At 48.0% G+C, this 18,375-nt stretch overlaps 2 protein-coding genes across 3 annotated transcripts; one reads left to right on the plus strand and one right to left on the minus strand.

Moving 5' to 3' along the window:
• Positions 1 to 938: 938 nt before the first annotated feature.
• On the plus strand, positions 939 to 6,547 carry LOC128402318 (uncharacterized). Its single transcript, XM_053366297.1, has 9 exons — positions 939 to 1,270; positions 1,579 to 1,688; positions 1,809 to 1,945; positions 2,329 to 2,506; positions 2,841 to 3,054; positions 4,096 to 4,231; positions 5,001 to 5,186; positions 6,015 to 6,157; positions 6,280 to 6,547. The coding sequence occupies exons 1-9, from the start codon at positions 1,221 to 1,223 to the stop codon at positions 6,356 to 6,358; spliced, it is 1,233 nt and encodes a 410-aa protein (XP_053222272.1). The 5' UTR covers positions 939 to 1,220; the 3' UTR covers positions 6,359 to 6,547.
• A 4-nt stretch (positions 6,548 to 6,551) lies between these two features.
• On the minus strand, positions 6,552 to 16,083 carry BUD13 (BUD13 homolog). Of its 2 annotated transcripts, XM_053366294.1 has the most exons (12): positions 15,900 to 15,966; positions 14,945 to 15,026; positions 14,232 to 14,328; positions 13,871 to 13,955; positions 12,602 to 12,659; positions 11,179 to 11,603; positions 10,699 to 11,051; positions 10,155 to 10,263; positions 9,244 to 9,382; positions 8,714 to 8,898; positions 8,007 to 8,088; positions 6,552 to 7,634 (listed from the first exon to the last, which is right to left on the minus strand). In XM_053366294.1, exons 2-12 carry the CDS (start codon positions 14,965 to 14,967, stop codon positions 7,541 to 7,543), a joined length of 1,650 nt encoding a protein of 549 aa, XP_053222269.1. In that variant the 5' UTR covers positions 14,968 to 15,026; positions 15,900 to 15,966; the 3' UTR covers positions 6,552 to 7,540. The 2 variants fall into 2 exon arrangements, with proteins under 2 accessions (XP_053222269.1, XP_053222268.1); XM_053366293.1 differs by lacking the exon at positions 14,945 to 15,026 and having other exon boundaries at positions 15,900 to 16,083.
• Positions 16,084 to 18,375: the final 2,292 nt, after the last annotated feature.

The following is an 18,375-nucleotide window of genomic DNA, read 5'->3' on the forward strand; positions in this document are numbered from 1 at the left end:
CAACCGAGGCCATACTACTGCCCAATGTAGACCTCAAATGGCACCGCTCCCCCAGTTCACAACGCCTGAAGGAGGCCACTTCACCCCATGCTGCATAGCAGGGCCGGCCCTCTGCAGGATTAGCAGGTGCCTTTCACAATGTGTGGTTTGATTAGCGGAAGGGGGCTGTCAGGAAGCAATCCTTAGCACAGGGACTGGGGTGTAGCAATCAGGACTTTGCAATTATTTTTATTATTTTATTTTATTTTATTTATTTTATTTTATTTTTATTTTTTTATTTTTTATATATATCCTGGTTTCCCCAGCCATTCTGGGTGGCTTCCAGCAAGATATAAAAACATAACAAAACATCAAACATTAAAAACTTCCCAATACAGTGGAACCTCAGGTTAAGTACTTAATTCGTTCTGGAGGTCCGTTCTTAACCTGAAACTGTTCTTAACCTGAAGCACCACTTTAGCTAATGGGGCCTCCTGCTGCTGCTGCGCCGCCGGAGCACGATTTCTGTTCTCATCCTGAAGCAAAGTTCTTAACCCAAGGTATTATTTCTGGGTTAGTGGAGTCTGTAACCTGAATCATGTGTAACCTGAAGCGTATGTAACCCGAGGTACCACTGTACAGAGCTACCTTCAGACTTCTTCTAAAAGTTGTGTAGTTCTTTATCCCCTTAACATCTGAAAGGAGGGCGTTCCACAGGGAGGGTGCCACTGCCGAGAAGGCCCTCTGCCTGGTTCCCTGTAATGTCACTTCTTGCAGTGAGGGAACTGCCAGAAGGCCCTTGGAGGTGGATCTCAGTACGACATATCAGAAGAAATGCAAACATGGTGTGTCCAAACTTAAGGAAGGCAGAGCAAGAGAACCAGTTGCAGAGTGAAGGGCCATAAGACTAAGAGCAGCTTCCAAGAACCACACAGGCCCTGCCTGCTTTGTGCTCCAGCTGTGCCAGGCACTGGGGCTCTGAGAAATTCCACACTTCTGCTGGCAAATACAGGCGGCCTCTTCGGGGAGCAGCTTTCATATTCAAATCACCCTTGGCAAAGAGGAGGGGGGAGAACAAAAGGAGGGATTTGTGGGCCTTAGCAACCAGCACAAACCCCTTGAGTTGAGTTCTGGCCAAAAGCAAAGGACAAGCCTCTCCGTACAGGAATCCGAGCAGTTTCAGTTCTCTCAACAGTGCTCAGCCACAGACTCTGCAACGGTGAAGATCTTTCACACACAACATGGAGAGCCCTCCCTTTAAAGAGTGCCTCTGCGAACTCTGCGACTGTGGGTAAGTGCAGTTCCTCTAGGTTTTGCAGGTTAAATGGTAGCCAGTGACAAGGAGCAGCTGGCGATGCGTAGACCTTTACCCAGGCCCCGCATTCCCCCTTCCTCACTTCCAGGGGCGGGTCCACTCAACCCAAATCATTTGGACCAGGTGTGGTGAACCTGGAGCTGTGAAAAATGTTGTTGGACGTAAAGGGACCCCTGACCATTAGGTCCAGTCGTGACCGACTCTGGGGTTGCGGCGCTCATCTTGCTTTACTGGCCGAGGTTGATGCCACCTAGTTCTCAGATGCTTGCTTGCTTCCCATGCAGCCGCCACAAGCGCCACAGGAACTGCCGAAAGCAACGGCTGCTGCTGGCGCAGCCGAAGACTGGGAAGGGCTGGCTCTCTCACTACAAGGCAACTTACACTTGCCCACCTGGTAAGAGGGGAAGGGGGGCCCAGCTGGCCTGGGAAAGGGCTGGGTCAGTCCCTTCGTTTCCCTGATCTCAAACCATATCCCAGCACTTAACTGCTGTTCTTTCCCCCCTGCTCCAAACAGCTGTGCACCCACGCAGCAGCAAGAGGCCCCCCTGCACCCCTCCACACCCAAATCCTCCTCCCATGGACCTCCAGACCACTCAGAGGGCAGAGTTTGTCGTCTGGGATCCAGGCAAGAGAACCGAGCATCCCATGAAGGTAAAGACGGGGGGGGGAGGCCTCCTGTCACCTGGGGTGAGGGGGAGCTCCCAGTTCTGCACGCAAATACCTACTTAATTTGCCCTCTTGCTTTTAGCACATCTCAGGGGGAAACAGCTTCAAATACATTGAAGGGAAGAAAGGGGAGCTTTTGGCTGGAATTATTTCTGTTAAGGAAAGCGGGAAGAAACAAAGTTTTCTCCCCCGCATCTCTATGCAGTACCCTGCCATTGGTTCAGGGTTGCTTGTACATTTGATAAATCACCCTGCTCCTAAACATAACGTCATCACAGCACTTCACAGCTTTATGAACACACAGGTGAAAAGTTAGAGGCATGCAGGTGAGATTTACTGAGCGAGTTGCGGGGCCATCTGCTTTGCAGGAGAGGGGAGGCCCGCACCCACAGGGACCCTTCCAGAGCCAGGCTCTCTGCCAGCTCCCCTTCCCACCACGGGCATCCGCCCTCTCGCAGCATCCGAGCAAGCTCCAGCCCTGCAGCCCTGCAGTCAAGAACAGCTCCGGAAGCAAGGGATTAAAGAGGCAGCTTCCAGACCAGCCAGGTAAAGCTAAAAATGAAGAAAGCAGCAGCACCAAAACTAAGCTTAAAAGGGGGACATTCAACTAACCTCAAATACAGTATTTGGTTCTACCAAATCAGAGCTAAGCTGGGGCAGGAATGGGAGGCCTGGTTGCATTTCTAAGTTGGAGGCTGCGTCAGGTCTTTGAACTAAAATGTTTCCTCTCTTCCCGTATCTGCCCCCACCTGAACACAGTCCAGGTGAGTTTTCCCTAGGATTAAAAGCAGCCTTCCATACAGGGGGAGTTGCAAGGCTGAGGATCCGAACTCTTCACACCAAAATAAAAGGGTATCATTCACCATTTTCTGCTCTGCAGGAGTAAATGTCGTCACCACCCCCAGCCACCCCTTGCCCTTGGGAAAGGGGGCATTCCTTCGAGAGAAGAGGGCCATCACAAAATCCTCAGAACCGGCAGCAGCTGAATATGTGACCAAGTACCAAAGCGATTTCCCAGAACAAAGGGCTTTTCTTGGCCAGGCTGCACCTGCCCTGCCTCCTCTGGACAACCTGGCAATTAACCCAGCTTTCAGGTGAGCATCTCAGGTGCTGGGGAACGATTCTGGAGAGGTTTGGGACAGAGGAGAGACAGGAGCAGGGACTTCACATGTCAGTCTGATACCAACAGAACAAAACCAGGAAGAGGCTAACGGCACCTTAAAGACAAAGCCATTGATTATGGCGTAAGATTTTCTACATTGGGCAAATGCGCCAGCACCAATGGGAAAGAATAAATGCACAGAAATAGGATTTCAGAAAGGAGAACATTTCGACCTACCAGACCACTTTGCTGTTGATCTTGGGGAGGCAAAGGGCCATCCTCAGAGAAAGGAACTTCAGTGTGAATCCGCTGGATTGCGACTCATCAGTAAGTTCAATAAGGTTCATCTGAGTCTGAATAGAGAGCATGGCTTCCTGTCCAGCTATAGGTGTTAACATAATTATCTTTGCAGTGCTGAGTAAATGATCACAAATTTGCTGCGTCAAGGGTTCCTGTGCCTGTTTAACATACCCTCTAAACTCTAATTGAATGATCACTGATGGTACTTTTTGCATCTCATGACTGTTCAACTCCCATCTTGCATTTTTCTCCTCCTTCATCTACACCCGTCAACTGAGATATCACTTCATGCATCTGATGACATGTGTTTTGGTCCATGGAAAGTTATGCCATAAATCAATGAATTTGTTAGCCTCTAAGGTGCCGCAGGACTGACTTTTCTTTGGCAAGCGGTTTAAAGTCCCAAGAAAGGTTCCCTTTTATCCTCTCCCAGGACTGCTCTGCCCATGAGAAAGTGCAGCATCTTCTTCTTGGGTATTGTTACATGAGCACAGGTGTACCCAGGGCAGTTTTCATTGGCCAACCATGAAAAGGTCAGCGAGGTAAGACCAGGCTCTTTTGAGACTCTAAAAGCAGTTCCCAAGAGGATCGAATGAATCACTATTCCTTTCCTTCACAACGAGAGAACAAATACTGCTGCATGGTGCAACTGGCTTAAAGGCCTTTCAGTAACCCGAGACTTAACAATGGGACTATTCACTGCAGATTCTCACACGCCATCACTTCTGCACAGAACCAACTTCCAGACTGTCCACAGAGAGAGCTACCGTAGCTGGAACGCCTCTGCATACTCTTGTGCCAAGCTCATCACCCTGAAAAAGAACCGGGGGGCAGAGGAAGGTGGGAAATTTGAAGGAGACGTTACCAAGGTAAGGGTTCATCCCAGCAGCAAAGGAAGTTGGTAAGAGAATGAGGGTAGTACTTTCCTGCTTGAAATTTATCTCCCCTCGCCCCTAAGGCTTAGGGAGTGAAACAGTGGAGCCCATTGAATTTCAAAATATGAGGGTCCCACTTCCTATTGGCATTATGCCCAAGACCTTCAGGCTTCACTTATAGGGTAGCTTCAAGTCCTCATTGCTCTTTTGGCTCTTCTGGAATGAAGCCTAGTCACATCCCAATCCAGTGTTCCACCTCTAACGTGGGTCAGCTACCTGGGCAAGCAGATAATTCCCTTCCCTGCCTCCTTCACCTACTTCTGCAGCTACTTTCTGAAGGGATGCAGATGGGACTGTGGTCTAAACCACGGAGCCTCTTGGGCTTGCCGATCAGGTCAGCAGTTCCAATCCCTGCAACAGTGGTGAGCTCTCGTTGCTCTGTCCCAGCTTCTGCCAACCTAGCAATTCGAAAGCATGCCAGTGCAAGTAGAGAAATAGGTACTGCTGTGGCAGGAAGGTAAACGGTGTTTCCGTGCGCTCTGGTTTCTGTCACAGTGTTCTGTTGTGCCAGAAGCGGTTTAGCTAGTCCTGCTGGCCACATGACCCGGAAAGCTGTCTGTGGACAAACACCGGCTCCCTCAGCCTGAAGCGAGATGAGCACTGCACCCCACAGTCACCTTTGACTGGACTTAACCATCCAGAGGTCCTTTACCTTACCCTTTACCTTTACCTGTATCCTTTTTGCATTCCTCTCCTCTTGCAGCTTCCTTATCACCTTCCTGTCCTCCTCAACCATGAGGAGCCCATTAAACATCCAGGCACAGCTCTGAAATCTCTGGCTGCCCAGTTTGACAACTCCACAGCACACAGGTTCTTCTTCAGGGACTGGGGAGCTCAGCCTCGTATTCGATATGGAGACCCTCGGGAAGGAAACTGCACCCACTCCTTGGTAAGGGACCCATTGAACAGAGTGTGCTTTGGGGCAGAGCCGTAGCTCGGGGGCCAAGCCATCACTGCACCCTGGAATCCTGCCTAGTCACATCCTCGAATACTTATAAGGCTCCAGGTCCAGTCTCTGGCATTTCTGTCTAAAGGTGATCAGAAAGATGCATCCTACCTCAGCCCTGTCAGTCACAGCACACAATACTAGGCTAGAGAGAGAAGAGAGAATACTAGGCTGCAAGGACGTTAGAAAGAGGGGTGGGAAGGCTGTCCTCTTCATGGGTCAGGGAAGAAAAACTTGCCTCTAATGTACAGCTTCTGTGAAGTAGAATCACCAAAAAGGGACGTGTTGCAGGCAAGAGCCTAAAGGCATCAACAGCAAGCCCCAATCTTGCTCAGTAGCTGAACAGAGGTGAAAAAAGCAGCTCCCCACCCCCACCAAAAATGCCTGTTCCCAATCTCTCAGGGCACTACAGATTTCCCAAGGGAAAAGCACCTGTTGTTCAAGCCCAAGGAAGTAGGAGTTGAAACTGGATCAGCTCTTCATTAGGAAGAGTGAACAAGATGCACGCACACTGCATAGCATCATTTTCAAATTTCCTCAACGATCTACTCTCAGTCCTTCCCATTTCTAGTTAAACTACCTCTTCTGCAAGTATATATGAAGCGGATGGGAACGTGGTGGATTGGGCTGCTCTCTCACAGGAAGCCCTTTGTCGGCTCCTCTCATGGCTGTGGCTTAAGGTGTCAGACAAAGGACGTTTTAATACTGTATCCCATCTCTGCCAACGGACACTGAAAGCATCTGCTGCTTGTTTCTGTTTTGTTTCAAAAGGGCCATTTTGGAAACCAAACCACAACATGCAGCACTTATCTGCTGAAGAGAGCGGAGAAGGCCAAGAGCTACAAGCCAGAACTGAAACCCATCCAGACTGAGGGAGGGCAAGATTTTGCCACCATCCACCGAGAGGCTTACAGGTATCCAGCCAAATAGTGGCCAAGAAAAGCCCCAGGGAGGCATCCAAAAGTTTGGCTGGGCTGTTGCAGGGTAGAGATTGGAACAGCAGCAGCTTAAGCAAGCTCTGCATTCTCTTTTGCAGGCATATTCCACTCCCTGTCTGTCGACTGCAAATGTACCTAGCCCAGCAACAGAAGTCTAGGAAAGAAGCAGACGACTAAAGTGTGACTGTGCCAGAAGGGTCAGACCTCAGGGACTCATGGCTGAACATTGTGGATTTTAAAGGGGGCTGGAATCTATGCTCCTTCACAAATTATAAAACTTTACTCTCAAGTTCTGTTCATGTTTGGCTTTTGCCATAGCAAAAACCATACTTATGTTCAATAAAAAGGAGTAATATAAACGCGAAACAGCTCAAACCCAAATCTTTCTTGTTCCCTGGTACAAACATGGTGGTAACAGAACTTTACAAAATGCATACAACCAAATCGGAAAAGGAAGTTGTTATTTACAAACTGTACATCAAAAATACAAAGGGTTGTAAAAAATTTAGCTGCAGAGAATCCCGTTTCCTATGACAAAGTCTTTGCATTTAGCTTCCCCATGTTTTGCAGGAACAGAAGAGACTCCTTCGGTGACACCAGCAGATGCTTCAGGGGAAATGCAAAAGGGTTTCAAAATCTGCACGTTGACTTCCCAACTAGCTCCTTGAGCTGCTGCTGGAGGTGAGTTTATTCTCAAATACAACAGTGTGGATTTCCAGCTGGTCCTTTTAGGAAAAAGGCTATGGGAAAGCATTCTCCCTGCCCAGGCAAAAACTGCACAGTCCAGAAGTGTGTGCACCCAACAGTGCAAGACAGAAAACACAGGAAGATGTTGTGCTTATGTACACCAGGATGTTCAGAGTCACAAACCAGCCAGTGGTTTCAACCATGGCCAGCAGCTACAAGAAAAGACAGTCAATCCTTCCAAGGAGCAGAAGGAATGTTATTCAACGAAGGGTGTCCTCCTTAACTTTGTCTCTTGCTGCCCCTTACCCAGAAAAAGCACCTGAGATTTCAAATACAGCTTACGATCAGCTGCAGCAACCTCAACTGCTCCATGAGGTTAATATGGAAGAGACCAGTTTCTTCCAGCAGTGGATTTCCAGAGGTTTCCATCTGAAAAGGACTTGGGGCTTCTGCACCACAGGTCGCTCTCTCTCACTCCTCCTTGCCCAGTCTATATATACTGCAGGAATTCCATCAGTCTCGCCTTCTGCCTGGAAATGGCAAGCTGCCTCCAAGCCCTTCCAAAACCACCTGGAACAGTCTTGATAGGTGGACCCCTTTAATCCTGTTGCAGAGGAGATCCTTCCATCTCCAGCACTGTGAGGAGGTTCCATCGCATCTCAGGATGGAAAATCACATGTCCTCAACACTCCACTTATATGCCAGCTCCTGAACTGCCTTCTTACTTGAGATCCTGGCAAAGCGCTTCTGCTCAAAGCCGTTGGACCTACAGGAACAGAAATAATGTCAATAAGGTGACCCAACAAAAAACTGGGGCAGGCAGATTTCTTGGGGGAGCTGGGTGGCCTTCACGGTGCAACCAAGTCCTTCAAATTTCCCAGCCCCAAATCTTGGTCATGAGAAAGTTGTCAACAGCAGCTGAATGGAGATATCCCACCCACCCGCAAACTTCACAAAGAAACCCCACTAGGGATGCTGCTTCAGTGTCATGATCAGGGACAGAGGATGGACGCGAAACCAGAAGTTGTTTCAGCAATAAGTCAATATTGCATGTAGGAAATGCCACATGGGTACATCACATGGTTCTTTGTAACTGGAGACCGTCTATTACCATTACTAGCAGAAAGACAAGTCTTACCTGTCCACTCCATCCCAGCGATACCCAGGCCAGATGTTGAACCTATTAAGTGGGGGTGCTGGTCCATTGTATCTTGGCTTTTCTGAAGGAGGGGAAGGAAAATAAGCAAACAGCTTCAACAATTATTTTTTTCCAGTGAAGCCAGGGAGTTATGCTAGCACTGACGCAAAACACATAGAGGAAGTCAACAGTGGTCCTCAAAGACCGTGTGATTTACAGGGAAGACAGTGTGCAAGGCACAGGATTGTTCACAGGAAGACAGAGGCAAGGCAAGAAAACAGAATGCCTAATATGCCATCCATCACAAAATGCCTTCCTAGAGGAAGCAGCCCTGAACAACATCTCCCCCCCCTCTACCCCAGAAAGCAATTTTTGTTGAGGGGAGCTTAGAAGTAGAATGTGAGGACTGGGTGTAACAGAGAAGGAAGAGGGGGGAGTATTGCCCAGTTCTCTTCACCACAATGCTTTAGTCACTCCTCTGACTCCTGACACCCCATCCTTTTCAAAAGGCATTGTTGAAAATTCCATTTAGGTGCATCTCTTAGGATCAAAGTTATGTCCAAGCTGAACATTCCACCTCTTAGCTGTAACAGATCAGAATTGACCTTTGGGAAGCACGAGAATTAGCACAGTGCCTCTTCCTGTCAACCACAGCCACCCTCCCCACCACCACAAACCAGTAACACCTGGAGACCGCAAGTGCTGACCTTTGGTATCTTTCTTCTCCTTGGCCTTCTTCTTCTTAAGAAAATCAGCCATGGGGTCCCCTTCACGCTCCTGCTCCCGCAGCATCTTGTCCAAGTCCTGGTCGTCAATGTACCTGGCCAGTGGCTTCTGCATTTCTTTCGCTGCATCTTCCACATTCTGCTGCTGCTGCCGGCTCTGTGTGAGGCTGCAGGGAGAGGCACAAACCAAAGCAGGGCATAAGCGGCTGGACTCAACTTTTTTTCTTGCCTTTTTTGCACAAGACACTACAGGAGGTTTGGAAAGAGAGAAGGGTCACCTGCTTGTTGCCCAAGTCAGCAACACACCAAGGAAGGCTTGACATAGCGGCTCTTCTCTTAGGGTAACGGTTGTGGCTCAATGCTACAGGCAAGAGGTGTCAGGTTCAATCTTCTGAGCTGGTGTTAGGACACCTTCCTTTCTCACTGTTAAGTGAGTTTTCCCATCACCATTTTTCAGTGGTCTGATAGGCAAGTAGGGATTCTGCCCTGAACGCAGGAACCATCCAGCTTACCCCTTTCCCCATTTGGCATACTGCTCATCTCGCTCAGATTTCTCCTCTGCTTTCTTGCGCTGTTCCAGCAACTCCTGCTTCAGGTCCCTCTTGCGGCCCGACTTGTCCCGGAAAACCGTTTCAGCATGTCGCGATTCAGCTGAGGGAGGGAAGCGGGGGAGAAGGAGTCAGGCATTCAAGCTAGCCACAACAGGGGGCTGAAAAATGTCGCACCATCGAATCTATCTGTTTGGTGAACTCAGCACACCCAGTAAACATTTGATTATTTCTGTAGTAAAGCAAAGCTGTAAATGATAAATTGAACTGGTATTTTTCTGCTTGCAGGAAATACGGGTCTCTGGACTGCAGAACTTTGCTTTTAGACTTACAATGAGCCAAGGACGAGACAAATCGTATGACTCACCACCACTACTGCTAGCAGCTCTTGAGTTTCAAAGGTCTACTGTGAAAGGTCTATCTGCATTTCCTTTCAATCTGCTGGGTGCTAACTTCATTTGGTGTGAGCAATTAAACCCCAAATATCTGCACATTTTTCAATCATAGCCCCTCACATCCGTATGAAAGGATGGTGGTTCGCTGTAGAGAATGTAGCAGCTGCAACTACCCATTCCTGCAACTAGCAGTCCCAGCTCATCACCACTGCATTTGCAGGAGGACCTGCCCAAAACTCTGGTGGGCCCTGCTCCACTATGGAGAGTCACAGCCAAACACTTCCTTCTGAAAGCCACTTTCATTCCTACTATAGTAACCCAGCCTTGGCGGGGATGACATGTCCTGATGGGTTTTAAACAGAGCTGCCCATACAACCCCGGGGGTGAGGGCTGGATTCATGTCCTACTTGTGCCATGAAGTCACTGTGTGACCCTGAGAAAGTCACATTCTCCACCTCTGCCTCCCACCCCACAGCTCACCTTCCAAATGTTTGCTGCTGCTTTGCTGTTTCCTGAGCTCATGCTGCTCCTTCCTCAGCAGCTCAGCTGACACCAAGCCAGCTTTGCCCCCCGAAAGCATCTGAGGGCCCTGCAAGCCAAAAGCAGCACAACAGCCGTGTCAAAAATGCTACCCTTGTGCCAGTTCTACAAAAGTACTAAACCCAATACAATTCCAGTGTAGCTGCCTCTGAGGGAATTCATTCCCCACAGCACATGGGGAAAGCATACAGGAAATCATTACAGGGTTCCACACTCCTTATTTATTTATTTAGAGCATTTGTACTCTGCTCTTCAGCCCAAAAGGCTCCCAGAGTAGTTTAGATATAATCAATTAAAACAAGACATCCCTGCCTACAGATTTACCATCTATTAAAAAAAAAAACACAAGACACAAAGAGAAAAGGGGCAGGGAGAGAAGAAGAAAAAGCAAAGTCTGGCACCAATTCTTAAGCAGTTCTTATCATGGTTGTCATGCTTACAAAACAGAATCAGCACATTTACTGCTGAATAACAAAGTCCTCACCTTTTGGATGCCATCCTTCCCTTTGGTGTCCTTGGCCCGTCGAGGTGGTGAGAGGTCAGGGGGGCTCTTGGATCTGTGGGCCTTCCTCCTGCCTTCTTGACCTCTTCGGGGAGGGGACAAATCAGAGTCTGAAGACTTGCCCCGTGTTCTTCTGGGAGGAGAGAGGTCGGAAGGAGAGCTCGGGCGCTGTGAGTGTGTACTGCGAGAGGCCCGTGGTGGGGAAAGGTCCGAATCTGAGGAGGTTTTGGCACTCCTCCTGGGTGGGGGAGAATCGGAGTCGGATTCAGAATCATGTCTCTGGCGCTTCCTCGGTGAAGGTGCTGATGAATGGGACCGTTTATTGGCTTCAGAGTCTATAAAGTGGCATACAAGCATCAAAACAAATTACCAAATGTGACTGGATGTTTACCAGGACTTCCAGTAACTCACACTCCCAAAACATACTCCTCTCTGGAGAAAGGTTTCCACAAATTTACTCACCTCTGGCGTTGCTTTGTTTTCCTAGACCCCCTGTGGGCAACTGCCGTTTCTGAGACACCAACGGAACGGCATCAGAATCACGCGTCTTCTTCTGGGGTGGTGACAGGTCAGAGGTAGCCTGCCACCTCTGATGGGCTGAGGGCTTGTCAGCATAGCATTCCTGTCGGCCTCCATGCGAGCTTCTGGTATTATTTTTGCCTGTGTCAGAATGATGCCTTTTAGGTGATGGATCTGGAGAGTCACGACGGCCCCTCCTGGGTGGGGATTGATCTGGTGAGTCACAACGGGTCCTCCTGGGCGGTGACTGGTCCGGCGAGTCACGGAGGACCCTCCTGGGCGGTGATTGGTCCAGAGAGTCATGACGTTTCCTCGGCGGTGACTGGTCTGGCAAATGCCTTGCTCTTTTTTGTTTTGTGGCGTCTGAACTGGAAGGAAAACCAAAATGCACATTAGTCAAAGCTTCAAACAGGCAAGTCACTTTCAGTAAAATTTTGCTGCCTTATATGGTTTTGACACAGCAGGCTGGCAGCAAGCGGGGAGTAGCAATCCTGACCAGGGAACACCCAGTAGGCTGACTCAGCCTCCTGGTGTTGGCACTTGAAACTCTGCCACTGCCAGTTTCTTTGCCAATACCACCACAGCCAGAATGCCAACTGTCCACCATGTGTGCTCTTTCTTTGGAATCATGTGACAATTAATTATTTATCTTGACACCCCTCTTATACCGCACTACGGCCAGCCCAGTAATAACTATGTTCATAAAGATGTTGGGAGGCTTACTGTGCCCTTTTCAACTGTGCAGAGCCTACACAGTCTGTTTTCAGTGAGCCTGCAACAAGCTTTGTGCCTTAGCTTCAAAGATTTCATAGAGCTGGTGTGCTACAAACATGAAGTGCTAGTTATTCCTTCCACTCACAAACTATGTTAAATAGCTGCTCCAATCCAGAAGGTTAAAGCCAGTCACAACAGCTGTTGAAATCATCCTGAAGGAGCTTTTCTTCCTCCTCCTCCTCCTCCTCCTCCTTTGGTGATCCCTCGTAGACAAGTAAGATTGTCTTTCATGAACACTGTCTTAACAGTGAGTAAACAACACTGTCTTAACATTCAATTGGATTTGTGGCAGAGAAGTTGTTTTGTGCTTGTTGGTGCAGCACTTTGGTTTTTGGGATGTTGAGCGACAGGTCAAGCTTTTCGTAAGCTTTTGCAAAGATATGGAGGATGGTTTGGAAATCATCCCCCAAGTGTGCACACACTACATTGACATAAGCGTACTGAAGTTCAATGATGGAAGTTATGGTAACCTTACTCTTTGCTTTCAGCCTACTCAAGTTAAAGAGCTTTCCATCTGTTCCTCCTATACCACAGATGTGTCCTAGTCAGGAAAACATGAGCTGTTAAATGCTCAACTAAATACCCTCCTTACCTCTTTGTTGAATTTGCAGTCACAGAACGATCAGATTCTTGTGGCTCTTTCTTCTGATCTGAAAAAAGAACGCAATTTAAGCCATGTTTATGTAGACCTCTGAATTGTCTCCATAACATTATGATAATATGCAAGTTTTGTGGCTTTTGCAATGGTCATGCAAAGGACAGCAATGTCTAGAAAACTAACCCAGGAGCGGTGATGTGGAGTGGAACATGTTCCAGTGCTTTATCTTTCTGCAGAATGCATTCCATCTCATATGGTAATTAGTAACAATGAACATCAATTGAAAATACAGTGTTAGGCAAGTCAGACAGAGTCAACCTTTCTAAGTGTTGTTTACTAAATATAGTATAAGTAAAATAAACACACTAGATTAGATCACCTTCTAGAGCATCAGAAAGTTTTCCAATGCAAATTACCCCAATTCAATTTTTTTTCCTGGAAAATTCACATCACTGTCCAGGAGGAGAGCACATATTTTTCCATGCAAAAGAGCCCATGCAAAAGATCTCAAGGTGGGAGACTCCTGCTAGTCAGTATCTATAACAATGAGCTGGATGGATCAAAGTCTGACTTGGCATAAGGCAACTCCCTGCATTCCTATGCTCGCCCCCTCCCTGAGCTAAAGTAAACCCCCGACAGGCTTTTTTGGCAACCCACAAACTTCTTTTTCAAACTCCACTTCCCACAAACTGTTTCATCCTGCAAATACTGCTGGACTACAACTCCCACCATCCCTGAGCATTAACTATGCTGGCTGGGGGATGATGTGAGTTGGGATGTCATTGAAGGGTCACTGTTGACCAACTTCTGTAGCATAGTCATGAAAAACGGATTACACTCAATACGTCATAGCAAAAATGTTCACACTAGCTGAATTCTACATGAGATTCCATTACTGACAGTTTGCATTCTGATGACTCATAATGTCTTATTTTGTTAAGACCCCAATGAACTTCTACATTGCCTAAACACTAATAAGTGTATTTATTTTCCACCTTCATTCTTTTTTGCGCAGTAACCGCTATCTCTTGGTTACGCTTCCATAACATTTACTAAGCTACTTCTCTGTTCACCTAACCTTACTCTTCTGCCACACCTACAGAAAAGAGAGGTATAACTACACAAAAGAACCCCCTCACTCCCCCCCCACAAAAAAAAATTGTGCCCGTCTTGGTTGTGTGCCTACATGCAGAGCTAACCTAATGAAAGTATCTCACAGAGCACAAAATAATCATCCCATTAGAAGAACTACAGAACACTAACCTCCCAACAGCTTCCACTTGTTACTGGTTCGGAATTCTTCCATCCATTTAACTTCATCTGGCCTCTCATCAATAAACTCAGCCACCTGGAAGGAAAGACAGGAGATCTGGGCAATCCCAAGAGGCATGTCACACTGCAAAGCCAAAATCTCCCCAGCTGAGCGACCCTTGTTACAGTGTGTACTGAATGCATCTGTGCTTGTCTGAACCCTCCAATTCCAATGAGTAAAATGGAAATTATATTGACCTTCACTACACACGACTGAGAAGAAAAGATGATGTACTACTCAGAGAGTTAAACAGTTTTAAATAAGTGATGGTACAGCTATGCACTCTGTTTCCAACTGCCTCCAAATACTCACCACAGGCAAGTCTCCATCATCCCCCTCCTCATCCTCTTTTTCCTGCTCAATAGGGATATTTTTCCAGCTTGTGTCATCATCATCCACTATGCGAATTCTGGATGTCAAACAGATAACACAACATGATCAAAGATCAGCATATTGTTTAAATGTATTCTCTGAAAAAAAGAGCAGCTCTCTAGAATAAGAAATTGCATTAGTATCACAGTGTAGCATTACAAACACTTCCATTTATTAAGCCATCATACTCATGAATAAATCTTCTAGATAACTGCTAGGCTGTCAGAATATACCGTTGCTCAGTCCCTGCTCCTGCCAACCTAGCAGTTCGAAAGCACATCAAAGTGCAAGCAGATAAATAGGTACCGCTCCAGCGGGAAGGTAAACGGCGTTTCCATGAGCTGCTCTGGTTTGCCAGAAGCAGCTTAGTCATGCTGGCCACATGACCCAGAATCTGTTCACTGGCTCCCTCAGCCAGTAAAGCGAGATGAGCGCTGCAATCCCAGAGTCGTCCACGACTGGACCTAATGGTCAGGGGTCCCTTTACCTAGTTATTAGGTTTCCCACATCCAAGCCCAACATTCTGACTAGTCTGTTAGAAACTCAGAATGCACAAGTGGGCTGCGCCCTCATTTTTCTTATTATGTGGTGTCCACTGCTTTAAGAGCTGAGTGGCATGCTAAAGGCTTCTATGGGCAGCACCATCAACGTACTTGCCATTTTGCAGGATTCTCATACAAAGACCACAAACTGCTGCCTTCTAGGACCTTACAATCTGAAAACTACAGTAAACTCCTAGAAAAGACAGGAAGGGAATAGAATGAATGACAGCCAATGCTACTGAATGATACTGAGGCTTGGTTACACAGCAGGAGAGAAAGAGGGGAAATGGAAGATGGGTGGAGGCATAAAAAGACTCACATTCCAGCACTAATCTGATAGGAAGAGGAAACCAGAAATTGCATAGACAAGGTCATGAAATGCCACACAGATGATGTGAGCAAGTGGGCTGCCTGGAACGCTGTCGGGTGGTCCGGTGGGAAAGAGATAATTGGACTTGTTCACCTTTGTCGTATAGAAGGAGGAATTTCACAGGTACGACATAAACCCAGCATGAAATGCAAGCAGGCTGCTAGACAAGGAAGGGTCTCCTCCACCCCACCCAGCTGTGCAATGCTCCATCCCTCCTCTGCCGCGTTTCAACAAGCAAGTAAAAAATGCTGCAGACCAGTATATTTGGGCATATTTGCAAGGCTATTAAAAACACAAATGGGCGTTGTGGCTTGAGAAGCAAGGCGGGCAGTCTGACCAACCAAGGCTGCCCTGCGGTGAACTTTGGCATTCAACCGTCATTTATTCATTTCTATCCCTTTCTTTTGGCCCCCAAGAAGCTCAAGGGTGGCACACATGGTTCTCCCTTCCATTCTCACTTAACACCCCCACCCACAACAACCCTGCGAGGTAGGCGAGGCTGAGAGGCCGTGCAGAGAGGCGCAGATATTTCTATGCGTTCATACCCCTCAAAAGGAGGGGGAAAGCAGAGCGGGGAAAGGGAGGAGGGTCTCCTCGCCATCGGCAGGAAGGAGGAGGAAGCGGCGGCCGCGGCGGAGACAGAGCCAACAACCACCCCCCGGCCCTCCATCCCTGTTCCCTCCCTCCGTCTCCCACCTTCCCGGCGGCAGCTCCTTCGCCGCCTTCTTCTTCTTCCGCCGCTTCTTGGCCTCCGAGTCTGCCTCCGGCCCGTCGGACTCCAGGTAGCGCCGCCGCAGGTATTCGGCCTTGGACAGGCCCGAGGCTGAAGCCGAGGCCGCCGCCATCTTCCTCAGGCGGGAGGAAGCGGAAGCCAGGTCGGCTACCGAGTCAGGACCATAGAGAACGAGGCTCTTTTTTCCTCCTTTCTCTATGGTTGGAGCTGCTGGGGGCCGTGAAGAGCTCGGGAGCCTAGGGCGCCCTCTAGCGAGGGATGGGAGGCAATAATCTCGGGCCCACCAGGCGGCCGGGCAAGCGGGGCGCGGCGGGGGGGGGGGGGGCAGGCAGAGCAGCGACCCTTGTTTATTATTGCAAGCTTATCCGCACCTTTTCCTTCAGGATGCTCAAGGTGAATGGCCTGATAACACTTGTAGTTTAATGGTGAATTTTTGATATAATGAAGATGTAAAAAAAATTGGATTATTATAAAAGATGTAGGAGGAAATGACTAACAATTGGACCCATGAAGGGGAGGAGGGGAGTCCAGGAGATTCTATACAATCTTGTCTTTCTGTTGTGTGTTGGATATGTGATTGTAAAACTGTAATTTGTAAAACCAAATAAATAATTTTATTTTATTTTTAAAGGTGAATCACCTGGTTCTCTTCCTCCCCACCACCACCCTGTGAGGTGGGCTAGGCGGAGGATACAGGAAGTGGCCCAAGGTGACTTTCACAGCCAAGCGCGTGGGGTGGGGAGCAGAATGACAGAACTGGAAAGTTGGGAGACCCCAGGGGTCATTCAGTCTGACCCCCTGCAAGCAGGAATCACACCTGAAGCATCCCTGACAGATGGCCACCCAGCTTCTGCTTAGAAACCTCCAATAAAAAAATGTGCCACTTTCTGAGGGAGCCTGTTGCGCTATCAAACAGCCCTTAGTGCCTGAAAGTTCTTCCTAATGTGTACGAAAGAAGGGAATGTGTATTAAAGGTATAAATATGGATGATTGTCAGAGACGCTGAAGGAAGTCCAAAATAGTCATAATTTGTTGTATTCGAGATAATATGTATAATTGGATGAAAATTAATAAAATTTATTATAAAAAAAAAGAAAGTTCTTCCTAATGTTTAGTTGGAATCTCCCTTCTATTTTAATCCACTGCTTTGGGATAGTCCCAAGAGATTGCAGTAGTAACGCAGTAAAGAGAGAGGAGTGGAGAGAGAAGGGGCAGATGCAGACCTACCACCTATCTTACGATCCCTCATAGGGAGGCATAGGAGCCAACTCCTATATTTGAGGGGGCCAGGGGCCCCCAAAGTTGATGTGCATTGCTACTCAAATGATGTGCGTGTGACACGTCTTGTAATGCGGGGCAGAGCTTATCTGGCCTCCCAATATTTTATTCAAGTTGGCACCCCTGTAGCCCCCTGACCCTCGCCTCTCAAGCCTCTCAATACTATTGCCAGGCTGAGAGGCTTCCACATTCCAGGAACAGAGCGATATGAGCGATCGCCTGCTGCTGCCCTCACCTCCTCCCGACTGTGGATTTCCCAGAGGCACCGGGGTGGGGGGAGCACCATTAGTGTGGGAAACAGGACAGCAGGATATCTATGGTCTGATCCAGCAACCCATTACTGTTTGGTATTCTCTATCCACTGCAGCACAGGCCAGAGAGCCAAGAACAATTCCATGTATACACCTTTGGTCAGGTAGAAAATATGATCACAGACACAGATCTTCAGAAGCTCTGTAATTTACAGGCGCCTTTGTCTACCTGGTACCCTCAAGATGTTTTGAGCAGTCACTCCCATCAGCTGCCCTTTCCGCCCACCAGGATGATCATCCAAAACAGCTGGAGAGCTTCAGCCTGGCAAAGGCCAATTTATGCCATGACACCTAGGTGGAGAGGACTCCCTTATACAAACCCTATTACAAGTGTGCAACTTGTCAGCCTTGACAAGTGTTTAGAAAAAATTGCCCAGCCTTAGCTAACACATGAAGAGGAAAGCAGGCTACACTGAAAAGCCCCTACCCTTGCGAAGCAGAGACAATCAATGCTGCTTGTGTGAAAATACGATTCTTTCAAGGTCGGGTACCAGCTTTTAGTTTAAGAGGGAGCCAAGGTCAATTACATCCCTACTGTTCTTCAAGGCTTGAATATCCCTCATTTTTCTCCTAAGAGCAGAGTGGCCCTAGCAGAGGGCGAGCAGGAGTTGTCTTTTCACACACCTCACTTTTATTGCTCTGGAGAAAAACAAATGCAAAGAAACCGAACACCCACAAGGGAACAGGGGAGAAGAGAAGACTGACAATGTTGCCTCCCTTACTGAAAATGCAAGACGCTACTCATGCAGGAGGCGGCACTCAATACAGAACCAAGTGCTGAAGATCCTGGGCAATGATATACCTGTGCATCTAACTTCGATGGGCCAGTTGGGGGAGTAAATCAAGCAGT

This window comes from Podarcis raffonei, chromosome 15, assembly GCF_027172205.1.
Source record: "Podarcis raffonei isolate rPodRaf1 chromosome 15, rPodRaf1.pri, whole genome shotgun sequence".
NCBI lineage: Eukaryota > Metazoa > Chordata > Lepidosauria > Squamata > Lacertidae > Podarcis > Podarcis raffonei.